The sequence below is a fragment of the Bactrocera neohumeralis genome, chromosome 3 (genome assembly GCF_024586455.1).
Source record: "Bactrocera neohumeralis isolate Rockhampton chromosome 3, APGP_CSIRO_Bneo_wtdbg2-racon-allhic-juicebox.fasta_v2, whole genome shotgun sequence".
Taxonomy (NCBI): domain Eukaryota; kingdom Metazoa; phylum Arthropoda; class Insecta; order Diptera; family Tephritidae; genus Bactrocera; species Bactrocera neohumeralis.
The window spans coordinates 34937463-34957782 of record NC_065920.1 but is presented as its reverse complement, the minus strand read 5'-3'; the positions used below and the strand labels follow the sequence as shown (position 1 = coordinate 34957782).

At 35.6% G+C, this 20320-nt stretch overlaps 2 protein-coding genes across 2 annotated transcripts in view; both read right to left on the bottom strand.

The window, feature by feature from the left end:
• The window catches only part of LOC126754039 (dual specificity protein kinase splA), a 588793-nt gene that overhangs the window by 172426 nt on the left and 396047 nt on the right, over positions 1-20320 (bottom strand). The gene's annotated exons all lie outside the window — the stretch shown is intronic.
• The window catches only part of LOC126752973 (uncharacterized), a 58032-nt gene continuing 45034 nt past the window's right edge, over positions 7323-20320 (bottom strand). Inside the window, exons 9-14 of the mRNA XM_050464025.1 lie at positions 15113-15189; positions 14938-15045; positions 14513-14836; positions 14064-14451; positions 13817-13932; positions 7323-7562 (exon numbers count right to left, since the gene is read on the bottom strand). Of these exons, the coding sequence (XP_050319982.1) occupies positions 7430-7562; positions 13817-13932; positions 14064-14451; positions 14513-14836; positions 14938-15045; positions 15113-15189 (1146 nt within the window). The 3' untranslated portion in view covers positions 7323-7429. The remainder of the gene's footprint in view (positions 7563-13816; positions 13933-14063; positions 14452-14512; positions 14837-14937; positions 15046-15112; positions 15190-20320) is intronic.

The following is a 20320-nucleotide window of genomic DNA, read 5'->3' as shown; positions in this document are numbered from 1 at the left end:
GAGGTTATTATCCGATTTCTTCCATTTTTGAACTGTATATGGAAATGCCTGAAGGAAACGACTCTATAGAATTTGGTTGACATAGCTATAGTAGTTTCCGAGATATGTACAAAAAACTTAGTAGGGGGCGAGGCCACGCCCACTTTTCCAAAAAAATTACGTCCAAATATGCCACTCCTTAATTCGATCCTTTGTGCCAAATTTCACTTTAATATCTTTATTTATGGCTTAGTTAGGACACTTTATAGGTTTTCGGTTTTCGCCATTTTGTGGGCGTGGCAGTTGGCCGATTTTGTCCATCATCGAACTTAACCTTCTTATGGAGCCAATAAATACATGTACCTAGTATGAATGATATCTCAATTTTTACTCAAGTTACAGCTTGCACGGACGGACGGACAGACAGACATCTGGATTTCAACTCTACTCGTCACCCTGATCACTTTGGTATATATGTATAACCCTATATCTGACTCTCTTAGTTTTAGGACTTACAAACAACCGTTATGTGAACAAAACTATAATACTCTCCTTAGCAACATTGTTGCGAGAGTATAAAAAGCAATACAGTATGTTTGGGACATAAGAGAAGGTAAGTTCCTATCAAATTTCGTGAAAGTAATTGGCTTTGTGCAAGGTCCAAATGAAACACCAAAAGATTTGGTTATTTTGAGATTGTGTGAAAAAAGTATGTACAGAAGTTATATAGTAAGTATTTTCATTACCAACAACTTTGCTATATCACTTTTTTCTATAGGAAATTTCGACGGAAATTGCGATAAGCCATTCTTAACCCTTAAAAATTCAGCCAATCCTTCCTTTTCCCGACCACAGTTCGTTCTTAATGTTTGTTATGTTTGTAATGCTTATCTTTCGTTTCCGAGCTTTCAATCTGCTACGAATTTATTTTTTCCAAATATTATTTACCCTGGCCTAACTTATTTTTTCAAAAAATTCTTTGAAAGGAATTTAATTGTTTTTCGATAGGTTCATACAATATTGTTTGAAAACTGAAGATGTTGGTTCTGATTTTTATTTTCAATCTAGTAAGAAAATAAACCTTTCAAATATGATATGATACAACTCGGCTGGAACTTGGGATTAAGAACTTTTTAACACTTTTTGGTCTAATATTTTAGGTATTATAACACCAAAAATTTTACCATCATCGTTTCCTTGGGTCTTCTACTCCAACAATTGTAACTGTAGTGCTCTTGTATCTAGGCATTTACCCAGCCAAATCATAATTATTTCCTAAGTCTTCTTTAAAGTAGGAAGATGAAAATTCGGAATTTCGAAAATTTTACCCAAAAGAAGAACCCTTCTCTATCTTTTTGGAGATATTAAGTCATACATACACACATTTACCTGGTTCAAATACCAAATTGCTTCGCTTGTGCTTCTTTGATCTGAGGCACTGATTGTTTGTTTTGTTTTTCCTTACCATGATACTGCTGGTAGCATGTCTGTAACGTATACTATATGGGAATGTTTAAGTAACAGATAATGTACTATATGTACTTAAGCTGCACTGTCGGCCAGCTAAAATGCCGTGATTAGCATGCAACACACGATAGACAATTTTGTAGATAAACTTCATAGTATCCCACACAAGGTTTTTATTCCACAATTTAATTCACAACCATCCCAAGGGAGCGGCAAATTAAAATTATAACAGCTTACGCGAAATTCATATTTTTAACCTGCAGCTCATTAGCATAACCTATGGATGCTACTTGCAAAGGTGTTAAATTTACTTTCTCATTTCTTTTTTTCAGAAATGAAAATTGGTTCAGAACAATAGAAAATTTTTTCATAAAATTTGTATAATTTTGTGCGCATCTCCTCGTCGAACTCATAATTCAAGGATAAATGTCCAAAGCTTTGAATTTGATTTGTGTTTTTATACTCTCGCAACAATGTTGCTAAGGAGAGTATTATAGTTTTGTTCACATAACGGTTGTTTGTAAGTTCTAAAACTAAAAGAGTCAGATATAGGGTTATACATATATACCAAAGTGATCAGGGTGACGAGTAGAGTCGAAATCCGGATGTCTGTCTGGCCGTCCGTCCGTCTGTCCGCCCGTCTGTCCGTCCGTCCGTGCAAGCTGTAACTTGAGTAAAAATTGAGATATCATGATGAAACTTGGTACACGTATTCCTTGGCTCCATAAGAAGGTCAAGTTCGAAGATGGGCAAAATCGGCCAACTGCCACGCCCACAAAATGGCGGAAACCGAAAACCTATAAAGTGTCATAACTAAGCCATAAATAAAGATATTAAAGTGAAATTTGGCACAAAGGATCGCATTAGGGAGGGGCATATTTGGACGTATTTTTTTTGGAAAAGTGGGCGTAGCCCCGCCCCCTACTAAGTTTTTTGTACGTATCTCGGAAACTACTATAGCTATGTCAACCAAACTCTACAGAGTCGTTTTCTTCAGGCATTTCCATATATAGTTTAAAAATGGAAGAAATCGGATAATAACCACGCCCACCTCCCATACAAAGGTTATGTTGAAAATCACTAAAAGTGCGTTAACCGACTAACAAAAACGTCAGAAGCACTAAATTTTACGGAAGAAATGGCAGAAGGAAGCTACACCCAGGCTTTTTTTTTTAATTTAAAATGGACGTGGCCTCGCCCACTTATGGACCAAAAACCATATCTCAGGAACTACTATACCGATTTCAATGAATTCGGTATATAATATTTTCTTAACACCCTGATGACATGTACAAAATATGGGTGAAATCGGTTCACAACCACGCCTTCTTCCAATATAACGCTATTTTGAATTCCATCGGATGCCTTCTCTGTATAATATATAGTACATTAGGAACCAATGATGATAGCGGAATAAAACTTTACAAAAATACGGTATTTGAAAAATATGTAAATGACGTATAATGAAATCTCGATTATCACTTTATCATGCGAGAGTATAAAATGTTCGGTGACACTCGAACTTGGCCCTTCCCTACTTGTTCAAATTGCCTTTGTAAATCACAAATATAGTGTAAACGTCGAGAAATGGTACATAAATTAAGATTCTACAGTAATCTTCAATATCTTTAGTTCCAGCATTGTGTCGATATGCCTGACGACACATCTATGTGACATCTTCATTTTAATATCGTAACTGAACCAATTGTTAATTATATGAAAGCAGAGCATTTCGATCTTCTTTCTCCCGCTTCACCTTCTCATGTCATTCAGAGAAGTTTTCCCTCATATCTGACAACTTTGATTCTTCACTTCATTATCTGGGCAGACAACTTGAAACTATTGTCAATATTGTTTTTAAAAGTTGAAAAGTGTTTTGGGCAAAATCCCTGTTTTTATTTTTTTTTTTTTTTAAAAAGTTATCAAGCTCTTACGCCCAAATGTTTTGAGGAATCTCTGAATTCACTTCAATACTGATTAATATTGTTTTTATTGAACTTTTTGGGCGTCATGTTCCATTCCATTCCATTGTCAACGATTGGGGAATCAGGTTTACCATCTCCTGGTGTTATGCTTTCACTGTCATTCAGCAAGCTGCAGAAGTGTACCCTTCATTATTTTAGTATGCTCTGGGCATCAGTCACTAGATCACCTCTGGGGATTCTACAAGAGTATGTATTCGTTTAATTGCCCAGATGTTAAATTTATCAAAATCTGTGGTTCATGACATTGTGACGGAGCACTTGAACATTGGAAGTTGCACTACGACAACGCTCCGGCTCACACCGCTTCTTTTGTAAACAGCTACATAACCAAGGCCGACATCCCAACGCTTCCGCAGCCGCCCTACAGCCCAGATGTAGCCCTCGGACTTTTTTTGTTTCCTTGCCTGTAAAGGCCGATGAGAGACAAACATTTTGTGACAAAGCAGAATGCACCTTGGATCTCAAGGCTATTCCTGAGGATGCCTCCGTGACGCCTTCAATGCTTAGAAATCGCGACGCAGAAGGAACATATTTTGAAAGCTTTTAAAGAATTATAAAGATTGGTTCAATAAATTTTTCTAAATCGATTCAGTCTTATTACTTTCCGAACAAACCCTGTAACCTTGAATCTTGACCCGCTTTCACGGGGATTTTTTGGCTTCGGCTCACTTTTGCCACGATATTTCGCAGATTTATCGTCTGTTTCCTGGTCGTAAGCATAGATCCACGACTTATCGACAGTAATAATACGATTCATGACATACTGGTAGTCGGAAAGCTTTGTTTCACAGACGTTAATGCGACGCTGTTTCTTCAAAAAATTTGAGTGATTTTGAAACCAATCGTGCTTTTACTTTTCATAGGCTTAACTGGTCTTTCAAAATGGTTTTCACTGATCCTTCCGATATTTCAACGATTCCAGTAAGACTGACTCTGACTGATAATCGATTCTCTAGCACCAATTCCTTTAGTTTGTTGACGTGATCATCAGTTGATGTTGATGACCTTCCTGGACGTGGTTCGTCGTCAACGTATCACACATCTCGACTCTGTTTGAATAATTTGTACCAATCAATAACACTTGCTCGCGATGAACAATTATCACAGAAGGCCTTTTCCAACATTCTGAACGGTTCGGCACCAGAAATTTAATGGAACTTGTTTGTTGAATGATTTCACTCATCGTAAAAACCGCCGAAAGCCCTTTATGTGCGTCAGAAAGACAAACGAATACTAAACACTAATTTTCATTTTGATGTGACGTTTGGCTCAGATATCAGGGACAGTCATACCAACTTAGAAAAAAAATTCGACGAATGAGCTTCCGTGCGAAATTTAAATTCAAAGATCTTAGTATGGATATAATATACAATATGTATATATATGCACATAACTTATTATGTATGGTGCTTGGATGCATAAAGCGCTGCTTAATTTTTAACCCAATAAAAGTCAACACGAATTCTTATGATTAAGATGTTCCTCTGATGATTTTACATAAATTCATATTAAATTTGCGTTGCTTCATGCCAGAAACTCAATCACTAATAAAAAGTGTGGTGAAACTTTTTCGGCAATGCGTTGATTTTCCCTATTTTGTGTGGAATTTTCAGCGAAATTACAGCAACATGCTCTCCTCGTTGCCTTAAAATTTTGTTTGAGTTTTCGCTTGGTGTAGGTTGCGGCACACTCTAGGTCGAATCTAAAGAGAACGAGGTGAGGTAAACTCTACCGTATGGTGTCCTTACACAGCTCAACACAATTCAGAGATGATGCTGAATATAGTACGTGTAGGAGAGTACAGAACATTTTGCGGCACCATCATATTTACATAATTTTCATTCGTTGAGTTGAGCTGAAAATTTCGTAAAACTTTTGATTTTGCCCGCCTGCCTGCTTGCATTTGTTGTTGCTAACAGTTGTTATCTTTTATCTACTGACATTGTTGCTGCAGCTGCTTGATCTTTTTATCAACAAAATGAAAACGTTACGAAAAATTGCATCTGCATATAATTTATACATTTCATATGCTTCGCTGAGGCGCACAGTCAAATTACACATGCACACACATACAATATACATATATACTATATATATATAAATTTATGTTGCATAAATAAACGCTATTATACGTACGGTTAGTTACAGCAACTTCGATGTCGCATATACATCCGCTTTCATCAATATTAAGTTTTACAAATTCTTTCCTTTATATTTACTGCGTTGTTTTTTGTTTTTGAGTGAAAATATATCTTTCGAATGGCGAAGAATCAATAACGGTTATCCAACAATTCTATACCAGTTGGATAGTGTAAGCATCGACGACTTCAAAATAGAACTTTGCTTTCATCTTGATCTCTCTCTTGAGTAAAATCTTTTTCAGCGAGTCATTTGATGAAGACTTGATCTTCTGATAATATTAACTCATTTAATTTCAGTTTACCGTTACCTACCAAAATTCCACCATTTGTAGCTCTTGTACTTAGTCGTGGAATATGCTGGAACATACGCATTTGCCGAAACACTTATCAATACATTGCTTTGAAGCAACGGCGTTATTCTAACAGAAAACTAGGCTGTGTACGACAAACTCAAGCCCTTTGTATAACAAGTAGATAGTTCACAGAAAGTGTCACTTTTTAAGGATACTTAATTAATAAACTTTTATTGAGCATTATTTGGATTCTCGGTGGTCAGTTGGAATGATAAAAGTGGTCAGTTGAGACGCGGTTTCCGTGGTATTTGCTATTCAAATGTAACGGGTATTAAGACAAAATGGGGTAAAATATAATTTCGGATTAATGCAGGATGGTGCAAAAGCCAATACCCGCACTGCCACTGGGAGAAAGACTCAGAGTATCAGATCATCATTTTTGATCGTACGTAACACTGATTAGCACCAGGGGACTGAAATATGGTTGTCTGTAATACTAGATTCCAGCGCAAGAAAATGTATCAAGCTACTTTGCTGTCTCCAGTAAAAGAAGAGGTGGTTTGTTTGAGCTTACCAACTGATAATAACTTTGGAAGGATTCTGGAAACTGCAGCACATAAGCCCCCTTTTATTTAGATTTGATTTCTCATTAAACTTATTAAAGCATATCCATAACATTACTTCAAATACCGCCTAAAATTTAGTACACTATCATCGCTTTCTCAGAAGTGCTCCCCTATCGCAGCAGTTCGTATCCTAGAGCTACTGTTATATTAAATTGAAAACAACCTCTGAGTTCTGATCACTACAACAATTGAAACATCCTAGTTAAACACCATTTCAGTAAATGTTGGTGCCATAAAGTTAAAAATATTGGGGAGTCGAAAAAGTCTTTTCGTATTTCTAATCAAACTTTAACTTATTTTTTTATATTTATACTAATAAATAACTAAACAAATATATACCATTTTTGGTCGACCACTTTTTGCCATTTTTCCACTAGAGACATTATTCCTTCAGTGTAAAACTTTCATTAGTGTAAATCGAAATTTTGAAATTTCCAGAACGGAAGCGACCGAACCATTGTTGTGTTAAACGAACCCCTTAAACTACACAAATTTCATTCATAACTTGCTTGGCATTCTTCCCTTTTTTACACAAAAATTTCAAAATATAGCGAATTTATCCCTTATTTTCACTCATTTTGGAACATTTGAACATTGTACTTCCCCGAATTAAATTTTGTTTTGGTTAAATGAACCTTTCCAAGAGTCTTTGGTATGACACAATGTTCAAAATCTATTGACAAAATACGAAAGGACTTTTTCGACTACCTAATATACATATATAGTACTTATTGGAGAAGTTCCTACTATCTACCGTTAAAACATAGTAAGTAATATTCGCAAACATATCATAATGGTATAATGATCCTTTTATATAAAATATAAGCGTCCGTAACAAAAAATCTAAAATTTTTTCAATTTCTCTGTTTCCCATTATAATCAGATTCATTGAATTTTTCGACATGTAAGATAAATCCAGTAAAGCCGAGGCCCTCCACTTAATTAAGTTTCTTTATGTGGTAGGTAACGCGAGGATTTTCATCATTCTCAAGTGTATCGATTACATGTCTTGGTAATGTTATCGGCGGCAGTAGTATTGATTCTGCAGAGTCATCATCCCTTCGTCCGTGTCTGTAGGTAGAAAGAATTATATTCATGAACTATATATCTTAATTTGAAATTTAGTTTTTGTCACTATATATCAAAAAAGTTAGAATTTGGAATATTAACCGGAATTATCCAATAAGTTATGTAGATAAACGGAATAAACCATCATGTGTAGATCTAAACGAATGATCCTAATTGCGGATATACTAATATAGCTTCCAGACCGTCAATCCTCTGGAATACTTCTTTCAGCCCCTGCAAGGTGGATTTTGCATTGTGTGCTAAGAGGAATCTTTGTGAAAGATTGAACGAAGAGAGTATTGATTTACTGCTTCAGCAATATTTCTAAATCATCCTGCAAATACTTCTTTGCCCCAGTTTTAACCTCATTACAGCAGTTGGATGGTGTTCATGGAATAACATTTTTTTGCGTAGGTTTTGTTGCTTTGCTAATTGAAACAAGAAAAGACGTTAACTTCGGCTGCACCGAAGCTAATATACCCTTCACAGATTACATTGGTGCCTTAGAAAATAATTTATACCAAATTTCGTAAATATATCTTGTCAAATGCAAAAGTTTTCCATACCAGCATTTGATTCCGATCATTCAGTTTGTATGGCAGCTATATGCTATAGTAAGCCGATATGAACAATTTCTTCAGATGTCATATTATTTTTACAAACAATAACTCATACCAAATTTCGTGAAGATACATTGTCAAATGTGAAAGTTTTCCATACAAGAACTTGATTCCGATCGATCAGTTTATATGGCAGCTATATGTTATAGTGGTCCGATATCGGGCGTTCCGACAAATGAGCAGCTTCTCGAAGAGAAAATGACGTAGGCAAAATTTCAAAAGGATATCTTAAAAACTGAGGGACTAGTTCGTATATATACAGACAGATGGTCGATATATCCATTTCCCTAGACATAATATGGTTTTCAAAGGATGCGTTCGTTTTTGTGGTTAAATTGTTTGGAATCACGTGAATATGACCACTTTTCGTTTTGTCATAAACTATAGACGATAGGGAAAAATGATCGTAGTGCAGTGAAAAAACATTTTGGAGATATAAAGTTTCATGCGACACTTACACATTTTACGTGCGCTTTTTTACAGTTATTGATGTAAAGCAATCACCGCAATACGATTGCTTTCACTCTATTGTTAATCAGCGAAAACGAACACTAAACTGAATCAAACAAATCTGAACAAATCTTAGTAAACACGAAAGTAAGGGCTAAGTTCGGGTAGAAAACCAAATATTTTTAGAATAGGGCAATAATTTTCGTGAAAATATCATTGTTTGCAAACCTGCACGGTTTAAGGTCAGGTGGTAAGACGAAAAGATTCCAAGCGGTTTTGGCGGCGTATTGCATTAAGTTAGATATTGCTCAGGTATACTTGAAAACGTATTTTTAATTTTTAAATATATGTATAACTCAAATAATGAACGACATAATCGGCATAAAATTTGCTAGAACAAGTAAGGAAGGGCAAATTTCGAGTGGAATCGAACAGTTTATACTCTGCAACTCCCGCTCCCTTATTTTCATTGGGATAACACACATATTGGCCGATATATGCGATACAAAGTCACCCGGAAGTTCGAAAATCTTTATATTAAGTATATGACATATGGACACAGCATTATAAGACAAGGATTATCCCTTAAATACAGTTCTATATATGACACATTGACTGACATTTTCGATCAAAAGTCAACCGGTATCAAAATATTCGGTACCTAGAGACTTGAACAGTTTTTATTGTATTTAAACAATGTTTGGTCATAAGGTGGCACATATGTACTAAAAACATTATTAGTGCAAAGTTTTATCTTGTTATAGTATTATTTGCTTCTTGATTGTGCTGTATGGAAAGTAGGCGCGGTTGCTGTCCGATTTGTCCATTTTCACAATGTGACATAAGAACGTTAGAAGAATGCCACGTACTAAATTTTACCGAAATCGGTTGGTCGGGTCCCGAGATATGAGCTTTAACCAAAAAAATTTTCTCACCGACTCCCATAAAGATATCTCATACGATCGCGGTGGTAAAATTTAATGTCTTTAGTGTAATTAGTTATTGATTTATTGCGATTTTAGTAGTTCTGAACAGTACAGTTATATAAGAAGTGAGCGGGGTTATCTTCCGATTTCATCCATTTTTACATTAGCGGTGGAAGTTCTTTTACGATTAGTACTCAGCAAATTTCGTTGTTGTAGCTTAAGTGGTTTAGGAGATATGTACATTAAACTTGTTAGAGGGCAGGGCCACGCCCAATTTTTAACAAATTTCCAAAAAATGTCCCTTGCTTCTGCGATCCTTTGCACTAAATTACAGCTTTATATCTTAATTTGGTGATTAGTTATGTCCCTTTTTTAGTTTTCGATTAATGGCGATTTGAGAGCGTGGCAGTAGTCCGATTACGCCCACCTGCGAACTCGAATTTTCTTTTGTACTAAGGAACCCACATACCAAGTTTCATCGAGATATCTCAATTTTGACTCAAGTTACAGCTTGCACGGATGGACGGACGGACATGCAGACAGTCAACCAGATTTCAACTTTTCTCGTCATACTGATCGTTTATATATAAATAACCCTATATCTATCTAGATTCGTTTTAGGTGATACGTATTACCGTTCGGTGAACGAAACTATAATAAACTCTGTAGCAACTGGTTGCAAGAGTATAAAAATCATTATAAGTGGTATTTGGGATAGTATCTATACCACATTCTATTAACAAGTAACATACTAATAAAATATTACCTTGGTTTTAGTAAGGTACCTCACATATGTACCATCATCAATCATAATCATCAGTTATATTGCCGGATATTCGAAAGTTCTGTTAGTTACATAGGGTCTAGGACAAGATTTTCTCCATCTTAAGCACAAAGATATAATGTTATTAGTAAAACACGCTCTCTACTTTTCATTGACATAACTCTCATATTGGCTGATAAATATGGCATAAAGTCAACCGGAATCTCGAAAACCTTTATATTTGGTAAAGGAGCTAACGGAAATATAAACGCGGGTAAGCCCCTAGATTATGCCAACGAATTCTACTTTACGTGAAGTAGGCGTGGTGGTGATCCCATTGCGTCTAATGTAACATAGGAGCATTTTCCTTCAAAAACCGGACAAAAATGAAAATTACAAACTTCAGCGATGCTACTCAAAATTGATTTTTTTTTAGTACCTAAGAAACCGTTCTACAGTGAACCGATTAAATGAATGACCTTCAGCCCACTATATTGCCACACAAGTAGTCGGAAACAAGATTTCGTTCCCGAACGCACGTGCTTATTCGCGAAACTCTCTATTGTTCTCGAAATTTCAAGTGGTTTTTTGTGTTTCACGCAATTCTGGAAAATATTTTTTATGGATTCTGGACAACATGGTATGTATTTAATATTGGTGATATAAAGATTAATTTAGTTAATGTATTATTTTGTTTTGTTTGGGAAAACAATGAATCATTAACAAAACTAATTTTTTTTTTTTAATTTTTTAGAAATTAGTGTTTTTGTTATAGTGTCGGGCGAGGTCGAGCTTTGAATTATATTTATTAGTAAACTACAGGGTTTCTGCTCTGTGAAAATGAGCGAAATCGGACTACAACCACGCATACTTCCCAATTTAAAATTCCATTTGATTCTTTCACTTTCCAGAACACAAATGAAGAATTAATTAATATAACCGAATAAAATTTTGCGGTAATAATTCCCTTAAAGTAAGCCACTTTTTGACCAATAATTGTTCAAATCCCACCAAAACTGTTCAAGCCTCTAGGTACCGAACATGAGGACCCGACACCAATAGTTGACTTTTGACCGAAAATATCGTTCAATGTGTGAGATATGAAATTGAAATTCGCACAGAACCTAAATGAAACCGAGTTACCTTTTTGTGAGTATGTGCCATATTAGTAGTATGTGGGATGAGCAAAAATAGATAAAATCTGCTCGGCACTGCCTCCTACTCAAATATATTCAATATAAAATGTTCGGTTGCACCCGAAATTAGCTCTTCCTTACTTGTTTTATTTTAATATATTGCATTATTATATTCAATCATGCATTTTTATTCATTTTCATTCATAAAATCACTTTAAATAATATTATCCGGTTTTTGAGACCAAATGTTCCTATGTGGACTATGTGGAGCGTCAGAAAAATATTAAATACCGAATTTTGGTGAAACCGGTCGAGTTGGTGGAGATATGTGATTTTAAAGAATTGTAACGATCGGTTCAATATTTTTTTTTTTAAATCGACTCAGTCTTACGTTCCGGACAAACCCTTCAATGTGCGTAGCTCGGTTAATTCTTCAATTGACTCAAAACGATTTCCTCAGAGCGGTCGTTTGAGTTTTTCATGACATTCCCGTCAGAAGTCATACGGAGATACAGCAGACAAAAACGGTGGTTGCAGCACGATATTGGTTAAAAATGTAGCGAAAAACTAAAAAAATCAATGCACTATCATGGTGCAAAAACAAAGAGTTGTTGAGCCATAATTCCGTCCTCTTTTTAAGAATAGCTTCCCTCATACGACGCATAACACTCAAATAGTATTCTTTGTTGACAGTTTGATCGGTCGGAAAGAATTCGGAGTGCACCACACCTAGGTAATCGAACAAAACTGTCCTTGACCTGCTTTGATGTGGTTTATTTGGCTTCGGCTAACCTCTGCCACGATATTCGGCCGATTCGTCTGTTTTTGGGTCATAAGCATAGATCCCAGACTTATCTTCAGAAATAATACGTTTCATGTCATCCTAGTAGACGGAAAGCATTGATTCACAGACGTTATCGTGACGCTGTTTTTTCGACAAAATAGAGTGATTTGTATGGCAGATATATGCTATAGTGGGTCGTTGGCCATTCCGACAAGTAAGCAGCTTCTTATTGGGAAAAGGACGGAAACAAAATTTCATAAATATCAAAAACTAAGAGAGCAGTTTGTATATATGTATGTATACAGGCAGACGTGGCTAAAACGACTTAGCTCGTCAAGCGGATCATTTATATACATAGGGCTTTCCAAAGTAAACAGGGCGTTTGGAATCTAGCGCCCCCTGGGGGGGCCATCTATATGTCGACTGGTGCGTTAGAATGTGTTAGAATTGTCCAGTGAGATTTCATGACATTTCATCGATTGGAAGCTATTGCGTTTTAAGTGTCAGTATGTTTGTGTTATCGGTGCGAAAATGACCTTCGAACAAAGAGACAACATTCAATTTTGTTTTGAAATTGGTCAAACTTTTACCGAAACGTTTCAATTGATGAAACAAGTTTATGGCGACGATTGCCTATCCCGTAGCAGAGTGCACGAGTGGTATCAACGTTTTCAAAGTGGTCGTGAGGACATAAATGACGATCAACATGTGGGCCAATCAAAATCCGTGATCACCGGAAATTCTTGATTTGTTTTTACCATTCCAATTGTGTATTGTCCCCAAAAAATATGTTGCACCCGGCCAAAACGTTAATGCGGTATTCTATATTGGAGTTTTGAAGTGTTTGACGTGTTCGGATCGAATATTGCGAAGATGAAAGTTGTTCCACGATAATGCGCCGTTTCATCGATCGACGCTTGTGACCGATTATTTGACCAAAAATCACATTTAAACCATTAACCACTCCCCGTATTCACCAGATATGGCACCGTGCGACTTCTTCCATTTCGGAAAAATGCATTTGCCCATGAAAGGAAAGCGTTATGCAGACGTAGAGCCCATTAAAAAGGCTTGCACAGGCATACTGGCGGGCATACCGGCCAACGAGCTAAAACACTCGTTCGACATGCTTTTGGACCGTGCAAAAAGCTGTATTGAAGCAAAGGAGACTATTTTGAAAATTTGAAAAATTGATTTTCACGAAAAAGCCATTTGTTCTGTTTCTACCTACAAATATTCAAATATCAAAGTTTAAATAATGGTCGCCGGTCTAGTATCACAGAATAAGTTTATTTAAAGGTTGCCGGTCGGTAGGTAGTATTAAGACATTTTCTTTTTCCGAAGTGGTTTAACTGTTTTATAAAGCTTTCTATTTGTCGTATTTCTCTAGTTTTCAATCAACAAAAATGTTTAAAACTGGGTCAATAAATTCACTGAGAAAAACTTTCTAATAGATATCGGATCTTTGGAGAGGCTGTTGATAATGTGAACATGTGAGCATTTCCTATTTGGACTTAAGAACAATTGCCATGTTTTTAATAATACGTTTTTTTGCGTCTACATATATATGGTATATACCTTTCGTTCCGATAATGATCTCTGCAGTTTACAAGTTTATATATTAAGCCGGCCAGCAAAAGTAAGGCTAAAAACAAAGTTATTACGAACAGCAGTCCACCAATCCAGACACCATTCTACAAAACAATAAAAGCAGTTAGAGTTCCATATAGTGAACATAAAATAACATTATTGCCATAAGAGTGCTGCATGATACTATATGGTAGGCCGTAAGCTATATTATATGTATGTATATATTGTGTCTTACCAATATAAACGTCTCGCAATTACAGGATTTACTATGTTTTGCTTTAACTATGTGCAATATTGTCGCACACGATCCTAGTGCATTTTTAAGACCGCGTTCAGCATTTGTTATATAATTATTTACGTTATCACTGAGTGTTGATAAGTCGTGTTCGTTGTAGTATTTACATTTATCTTTAGTAGTTATACACATATCTTTAACTTCGGCATAGACGGACGGAATGGGTGCTGCAAAATCTCTACCAATTCTGTAGGCAGCTCGGCATTTCCAAAATTTACTTTTACTGATTGTTGGGTTAAATTTGGTTGCCTTGTTTGCCAGATTCAGATTGCAATGCGAAAAGTTAACCCGTTCGTGGAAATAAGTTCCATGAAATTCGTCAGTCATCCTAGATGTTGATTATATATTTGCAAGTCAACGGGAGTAAGAAAAAGTACAAATTTACTTACCATGTCAATCCTGGGAGTCTCGCATTATATATGACATGTGTTAAACGGATAGGTGTTAGCCACGATGACGTGACTGACTTAAATTTACAAAAGTGATTTTTCTTCGGAAATTTCTCAACTTCTGATTGTAACTTCTGTAGGATCGCCACGTTCAAGGGTCTACAGTTGCGTTCGCAGACATCCTGCATTATCGTTTTATTTAAAGGTATCCATTTGGAAAATGGGCGAATCAAATTATTTTCCAACAATAATGTATATAAATTTTGATCGTTGGTGCAATCCGTTAACATTACTTGATTGAAACTTTTTTTCCCATCTGCTCTGCTGTTAAATGAAAAGTGTTGTTAAGTTAAGAAACGCATAAAAATCCTTTGGAAAAAATGAAATAAATGTTAGCAATATAATATTATACAATTTAAACTTACTCTTCCGTTCTATGACAAAATCCATTATATTCAATAACCCCGTAGAAGAAGTGGTAAAATGTAACAAACGCCATCAGTATTAAAAGCAGTGTGAGGATTATATAAATACTTGAAAAAATTTAAAATTTTTGCTACACGAAAAGTTTATTTACACATTTAATGCATGGGAACTTACAATAACAGAGCTTTAATCATAACATTTCCTTTCATACATAAAGAGCACATCACAAGTAAGAAAAACACCACAAGTACCTGTAAGTTAATTGAATATAATATATTTTAAAACCAATTAGAAATAAGCAATTCGGGCGTTACCGAACCTTAGACACACTTGTTCAGTAAAAGATGTAGAAGTTTGAATTTTTATTATTCGACGAAATTTATATAGAACATGCTAGGTATGCTTCATTTCTTATTTAAGGTACTCGAAAAAGTAAATAAACGGACTCAATTCATAGTACATGTGTTTTTTATATAAAACTAGAGGACCCGTCCACGCTTTACTGTGGCTGATACATCTGTAGATAGTACTACTAATATCATCTATATGATTTCTATTAGTTAGATTATAATTATTTGTTAATGAGAAGGTGAAGCAACTTGTGTTAGTTTACAAAAAATGAATCGAAATGTGCATAGCATTTCCAAATTTATGCCACACACTATGCGATTTTCCTGGTGTCCTGTTGATTGTCATCACAGATGCAATTTTCACTGGAAACGGAATACGTTTGAACTGAAATGGCAAATCGTTCGAACTCAAAGGAATTCGTAAAATCAAGCATTCTGCCTCCTTGTATTCGATAGGTGCGTCACAATGAGTCGTGATCCATTACACAGTTTCGGCGCATGAAGATTGCGAAACATAATAACGACAGATCCAACTTTGAGACGCAAATGATGCGGTGGCATACCAAGCCTCTCCAAAGAATTTAGAAATTCCACTGGATAATTCACGGCGTCGTCTTCATTGCGAAGATGATCGATCGATTTGTATGAGCGCAAGTTTCCCGGAGTTTGACTTTGAATCTTCCAGTTTAAGTCAACAACATCGGTATTTTTGGCAGCTAACATTGAGCGTGCACTTAAGGAGTTGTAGTTACGATAATTTGGCCAATGTCCGAACATTCGTGATGAGTTCATCTTTCGTGAGTTAATATACGGCAGATGGAATTGATATCAAACCACCGGAAGTATCAACCGCAATTGACTTATTTCCAATTTTTAGCGAATACGATGTAAAATGTCTTCGGCAAAGTAATTTTTTTATCATCGCGAAAAGTGTGCGAGCTTCATTTGCATTCGAAGTAGCTGTCGAACCGTCCATTGTTTGATTCCAGTGGTTATCATGTTCCAGCAATTGTAATTGCTGGCTTGCTTCCCCAAAACTTGCACTCACCATACCATTCACACTACGCAATGACTCAAATGAAGTTGAACCGCGTACATTAATGAATAGAAACCGAAGGTAGAAGCAATCCTCGTTTTTCCGGTGGATTGTGTAAATTCGTCCTAATGCATTAGTTGAGAACACACCTGGATGTCCATCTACTGGTTGGCCTTGCTTTCTGCTTAACTATGTATTTCTTCGACGATGCATTCCATGTATAATATCAAGGTATTTTCGAATAGAGCAATGTTCTCGCAAGCGGATCATTGACGAAAGTTGTGAAAAAACTCGCCAATATTAATTTTGTTGCTGGCGGTGTTTCCACTGAAATACAACCTTTGGCCATTCTCCAAATTAACTGCGAGACGCATAATAGTCGGAAAACGTTGCAAAAGTAAATATCCTACAAAGCGCTTTATTACAGCTCACGTATCGACCGTATCGTTCAAGGCCAATAACCGCCATGTTGCTTCGTATTTTATCGATTTCACTAAACTGCAATACTCAACATTGATATGAGTTTTGAGGGTCTATGAAATAACTCCCACGAAATAAGTCCCACTTTTGAAAACGAATTAAGTTCCACCAAAATGAAATGATTTAAAAATTTACTTGAAATGAAATAACTCCCCCGTGAATAATATATTTCTTAAATGAAATAAGTCCCACTTTTTCACTGTTTAATGTGATTTCAAATAAGAAGTATTTGGCTCTTCGAAAAAACTCACGTCGAATAATATGAATAATCAAAGCAGAGGAATAATAAAGAAAAATCGTATGCAAGCTTGCAGAAGGCTTCTTAATGGAATGGATATTACGAATTTTGATAGAGTTCCAGAATTTATTATTAATTCTTTTTTCGGTCAAGGAACGTATAGAGAACGCCTACTAGTAACAACGTTTGGATTCGTAAATGGATTAAGTACAGATCAATTGTTCTTATTATTAAGATGGAAACCGTTTCGGAAGGACCATCAGATTAAAATTATCGACCTTTAAAATGGCTTGAAGATCCAGTGCATGGTAGACGGTATTATAGTTTTAACGTGGTATTGGGATAAGTTGTATTTTGTAATGGTGTTATTAGAAAACATGGAACACGAATTCTATTTTCCTACTAAAAATATAATAAAACACATACATACGTAATTACGTCAACAATTTTTTTTAAATTGTTTTTCCAGTAGTTAAGTTCGGTACCTATTTGTACACATTTCTTTAAAGTTTTTTTTATTATAGTAAGTATAAAGTAATTAATAACAAAAAAAGGAGAGACATGAGAGATAAGGACAAAAAATTATGGTTGTCCCTTTTACGAAATGTCCAATATATAACTTTTTGCATAGGAAAAAATTGAGAAATAAAGCCATAATGGCCTTATATTTCATGGCTCTATCGCACCCCCCCATAAAAAATCATTTACTTTTCAGATAAATATTTGAAGGGTTTCATGAACTTCTGCACGACAGAATGGACATACTAGTTTACTGGTTTGATCAATTTTGTGAGTTTGCATTGTAAGATAGCATTCACTGCAAATTTTCAAGTGCTTATAAGGAAAAAATAAGATATTTGGCTGCACCTTTTTGTAAATATTCTGTAAAAGGGAATATTGTACCTTTTGCATCCATTGATTCTCAAAATTTGAATCTATCTAAAATGAAATAACTCCCACTTTACAAAACGAATTTACTCCCACTCAAAACGAAATAAGTCGCACTTAAAAACGCGTAACGAAATAAAAATTGACGAAATAAGCGTAACGAAATTAAGTCCCACAACAGCAATTGACGAAATAAGTCCTTCTCCACGACGAAATAAGTCTTTTTTAAAAACGAAATAACTCCCACTTTCGAAATAGCAATTTTTGGTGGGACTTATTTCGTTTTTAAAAGTGGGACTTTTTTCGTGGGGGTTATTTCATAGACCCGAGTTTTGAATGTGAATTAGACAATAGTGCTGAATATATTACGATCCATGTGTAGTCAATTTCGATATTCACTCTTCTAAATTGAATGCTGAATGTTCTGCCATTGTCGTCTGGTGAGCGACGCTGATAGAGTGGATATTCATCATTTACAGTTTGTGTTTCCGAAAGAAAAGCAAGTGGATAGTGTTTCGTAGTTGTTGTTTGAAAAGTCGTGCTGTGACATCGTGACGATCGCTTGCTGATTGACCGCGATCCATAATTCCGCACGTATGTTATCGCATCCTGGGAGTACTCGTTCATGTGTCTTGAGCTGCCATACGTTGATGGAAAAAAGGAAGCCGACCGATATTAGCGCGACCTCCTCGTACTATCGTAACATCCACAGCGAACAACCTCTGAACATTTCATCAAGATTGGTTCAGCCGTTTTCGAGCATTAGAGTTACTAACAAACAAACATTCATTCGTTTATACGGGAAAAAGAAAAGGGCTGTTGTTAGGGGTTTTCGGGTAATTATTCGAATTTTGCCGTAAAAGCCATTTTTGAACCTCAACGAACATTTAGAAAAAAGAATTGGCCAAATTGGTCCAGGCGTTGTTGAGTTAGCACCACATTTTGCGATTCATTTATATACATACATACATATATAAGAGGATTATTGAGTTATCTTTATAAAATTGAGGGAGCGTGTTTTTCTAATAACGGTGCATATGAAGGTTGCCTTTTATATTTATATTTCGGGGTTAGAAAACAAAAACCAATTTTAATCATTGAAAATCTTTTTATTCTTTTCCAAAGTATTGTCCATTAAGATCCATCACCTTCGCATGCGTTTGAACTAATTTTGTAAGAACTTTTGCCACTATGATTGAGGTATCTCCTAAAAAAGCGTTTAGCGAAACCAACCGCTTCTTGAAGTGTTGAAAAACGTTGACTTTTTGTTTATTTTTTCGCATACGAATAAAAAAATCTTTCGATCCCAGGTGAGTGACTCATCAAATTGATGTTTTGAGTACACAAAAATGCGGTGGTTTCAGTCGATGTGTGAGAGCTTCCATAGTCGTGCTGAACGGTGATCCGTCTTCGAAGGTTGGTTTTCTTAATTTCCAGAAATACAACTGGCAAACAGATATCACAGAAATACAGACAATCGATCAAGCGACACGAGCTTTTTTTTGAGCCATCGACGAACTGTGTGAGATACATCATGGGAAAAATTTTTTACAGTCAAATGTCCATGCTAATTGAATGCATGCTGGTTCCACCAACGCCTATATTTGCCTCTATCTCACGATAGGTCATATGACGATCTTGCAATATCTGTTTGCGCACAACATAAATAGTTTCCGAAACAACAACTGATTTTGGATGACCTTCAAAAAATCAGTCTTAGAGTGACCTACGACTTTGATTGGATTCACGATACCATCGATAAATACTGGTCCATGATTCAAATGCATCGCCAAAAACTGAATTTAGTTCATCGTTGCACTGTTGTTGAGTTAATCCACGTTGAAATTTGAAAAAATAACCGCTGGAAAATGTTCGCGGTTAAATTCTATTGTTTTGCCGAGATGAATATTTCAAGTTACTGTAAGCAACACAAATAACCATTGTATGTCAAAATGTTCTATGAATTTATAACATTAAAAAAGACAAACTTTATGATAAAGTTGTGAGTAGCGATATTGCAACACTATGGTTGTCAAATCATGAGTTATAAAAAACAACATACGTATTTATGAATAAAATGGGTGAAAAATTTACTCTAGACTCTTAGTCCCCATATAACTAATAAGCTATAAGTATCTAAATGTAATACAACGGCTTTTTATACTCTTGCAACCAGTTTCTACACAGCATTTTATTCACCTAACGGTTGTACGTATCACCTAGAATTAAGCGAGATAGATATAGGGTTATACATATAAAGGGTTTTTCAATAGCTATGCAACGAAAGTAGACCAATAGGGGCACCAAACCAGGCCATATTTTTCCCGCTCTTTCGACATTTCTATTCAGTAAGGTTTGCCATTTTATCATCATTTTATCATGGAAAGACA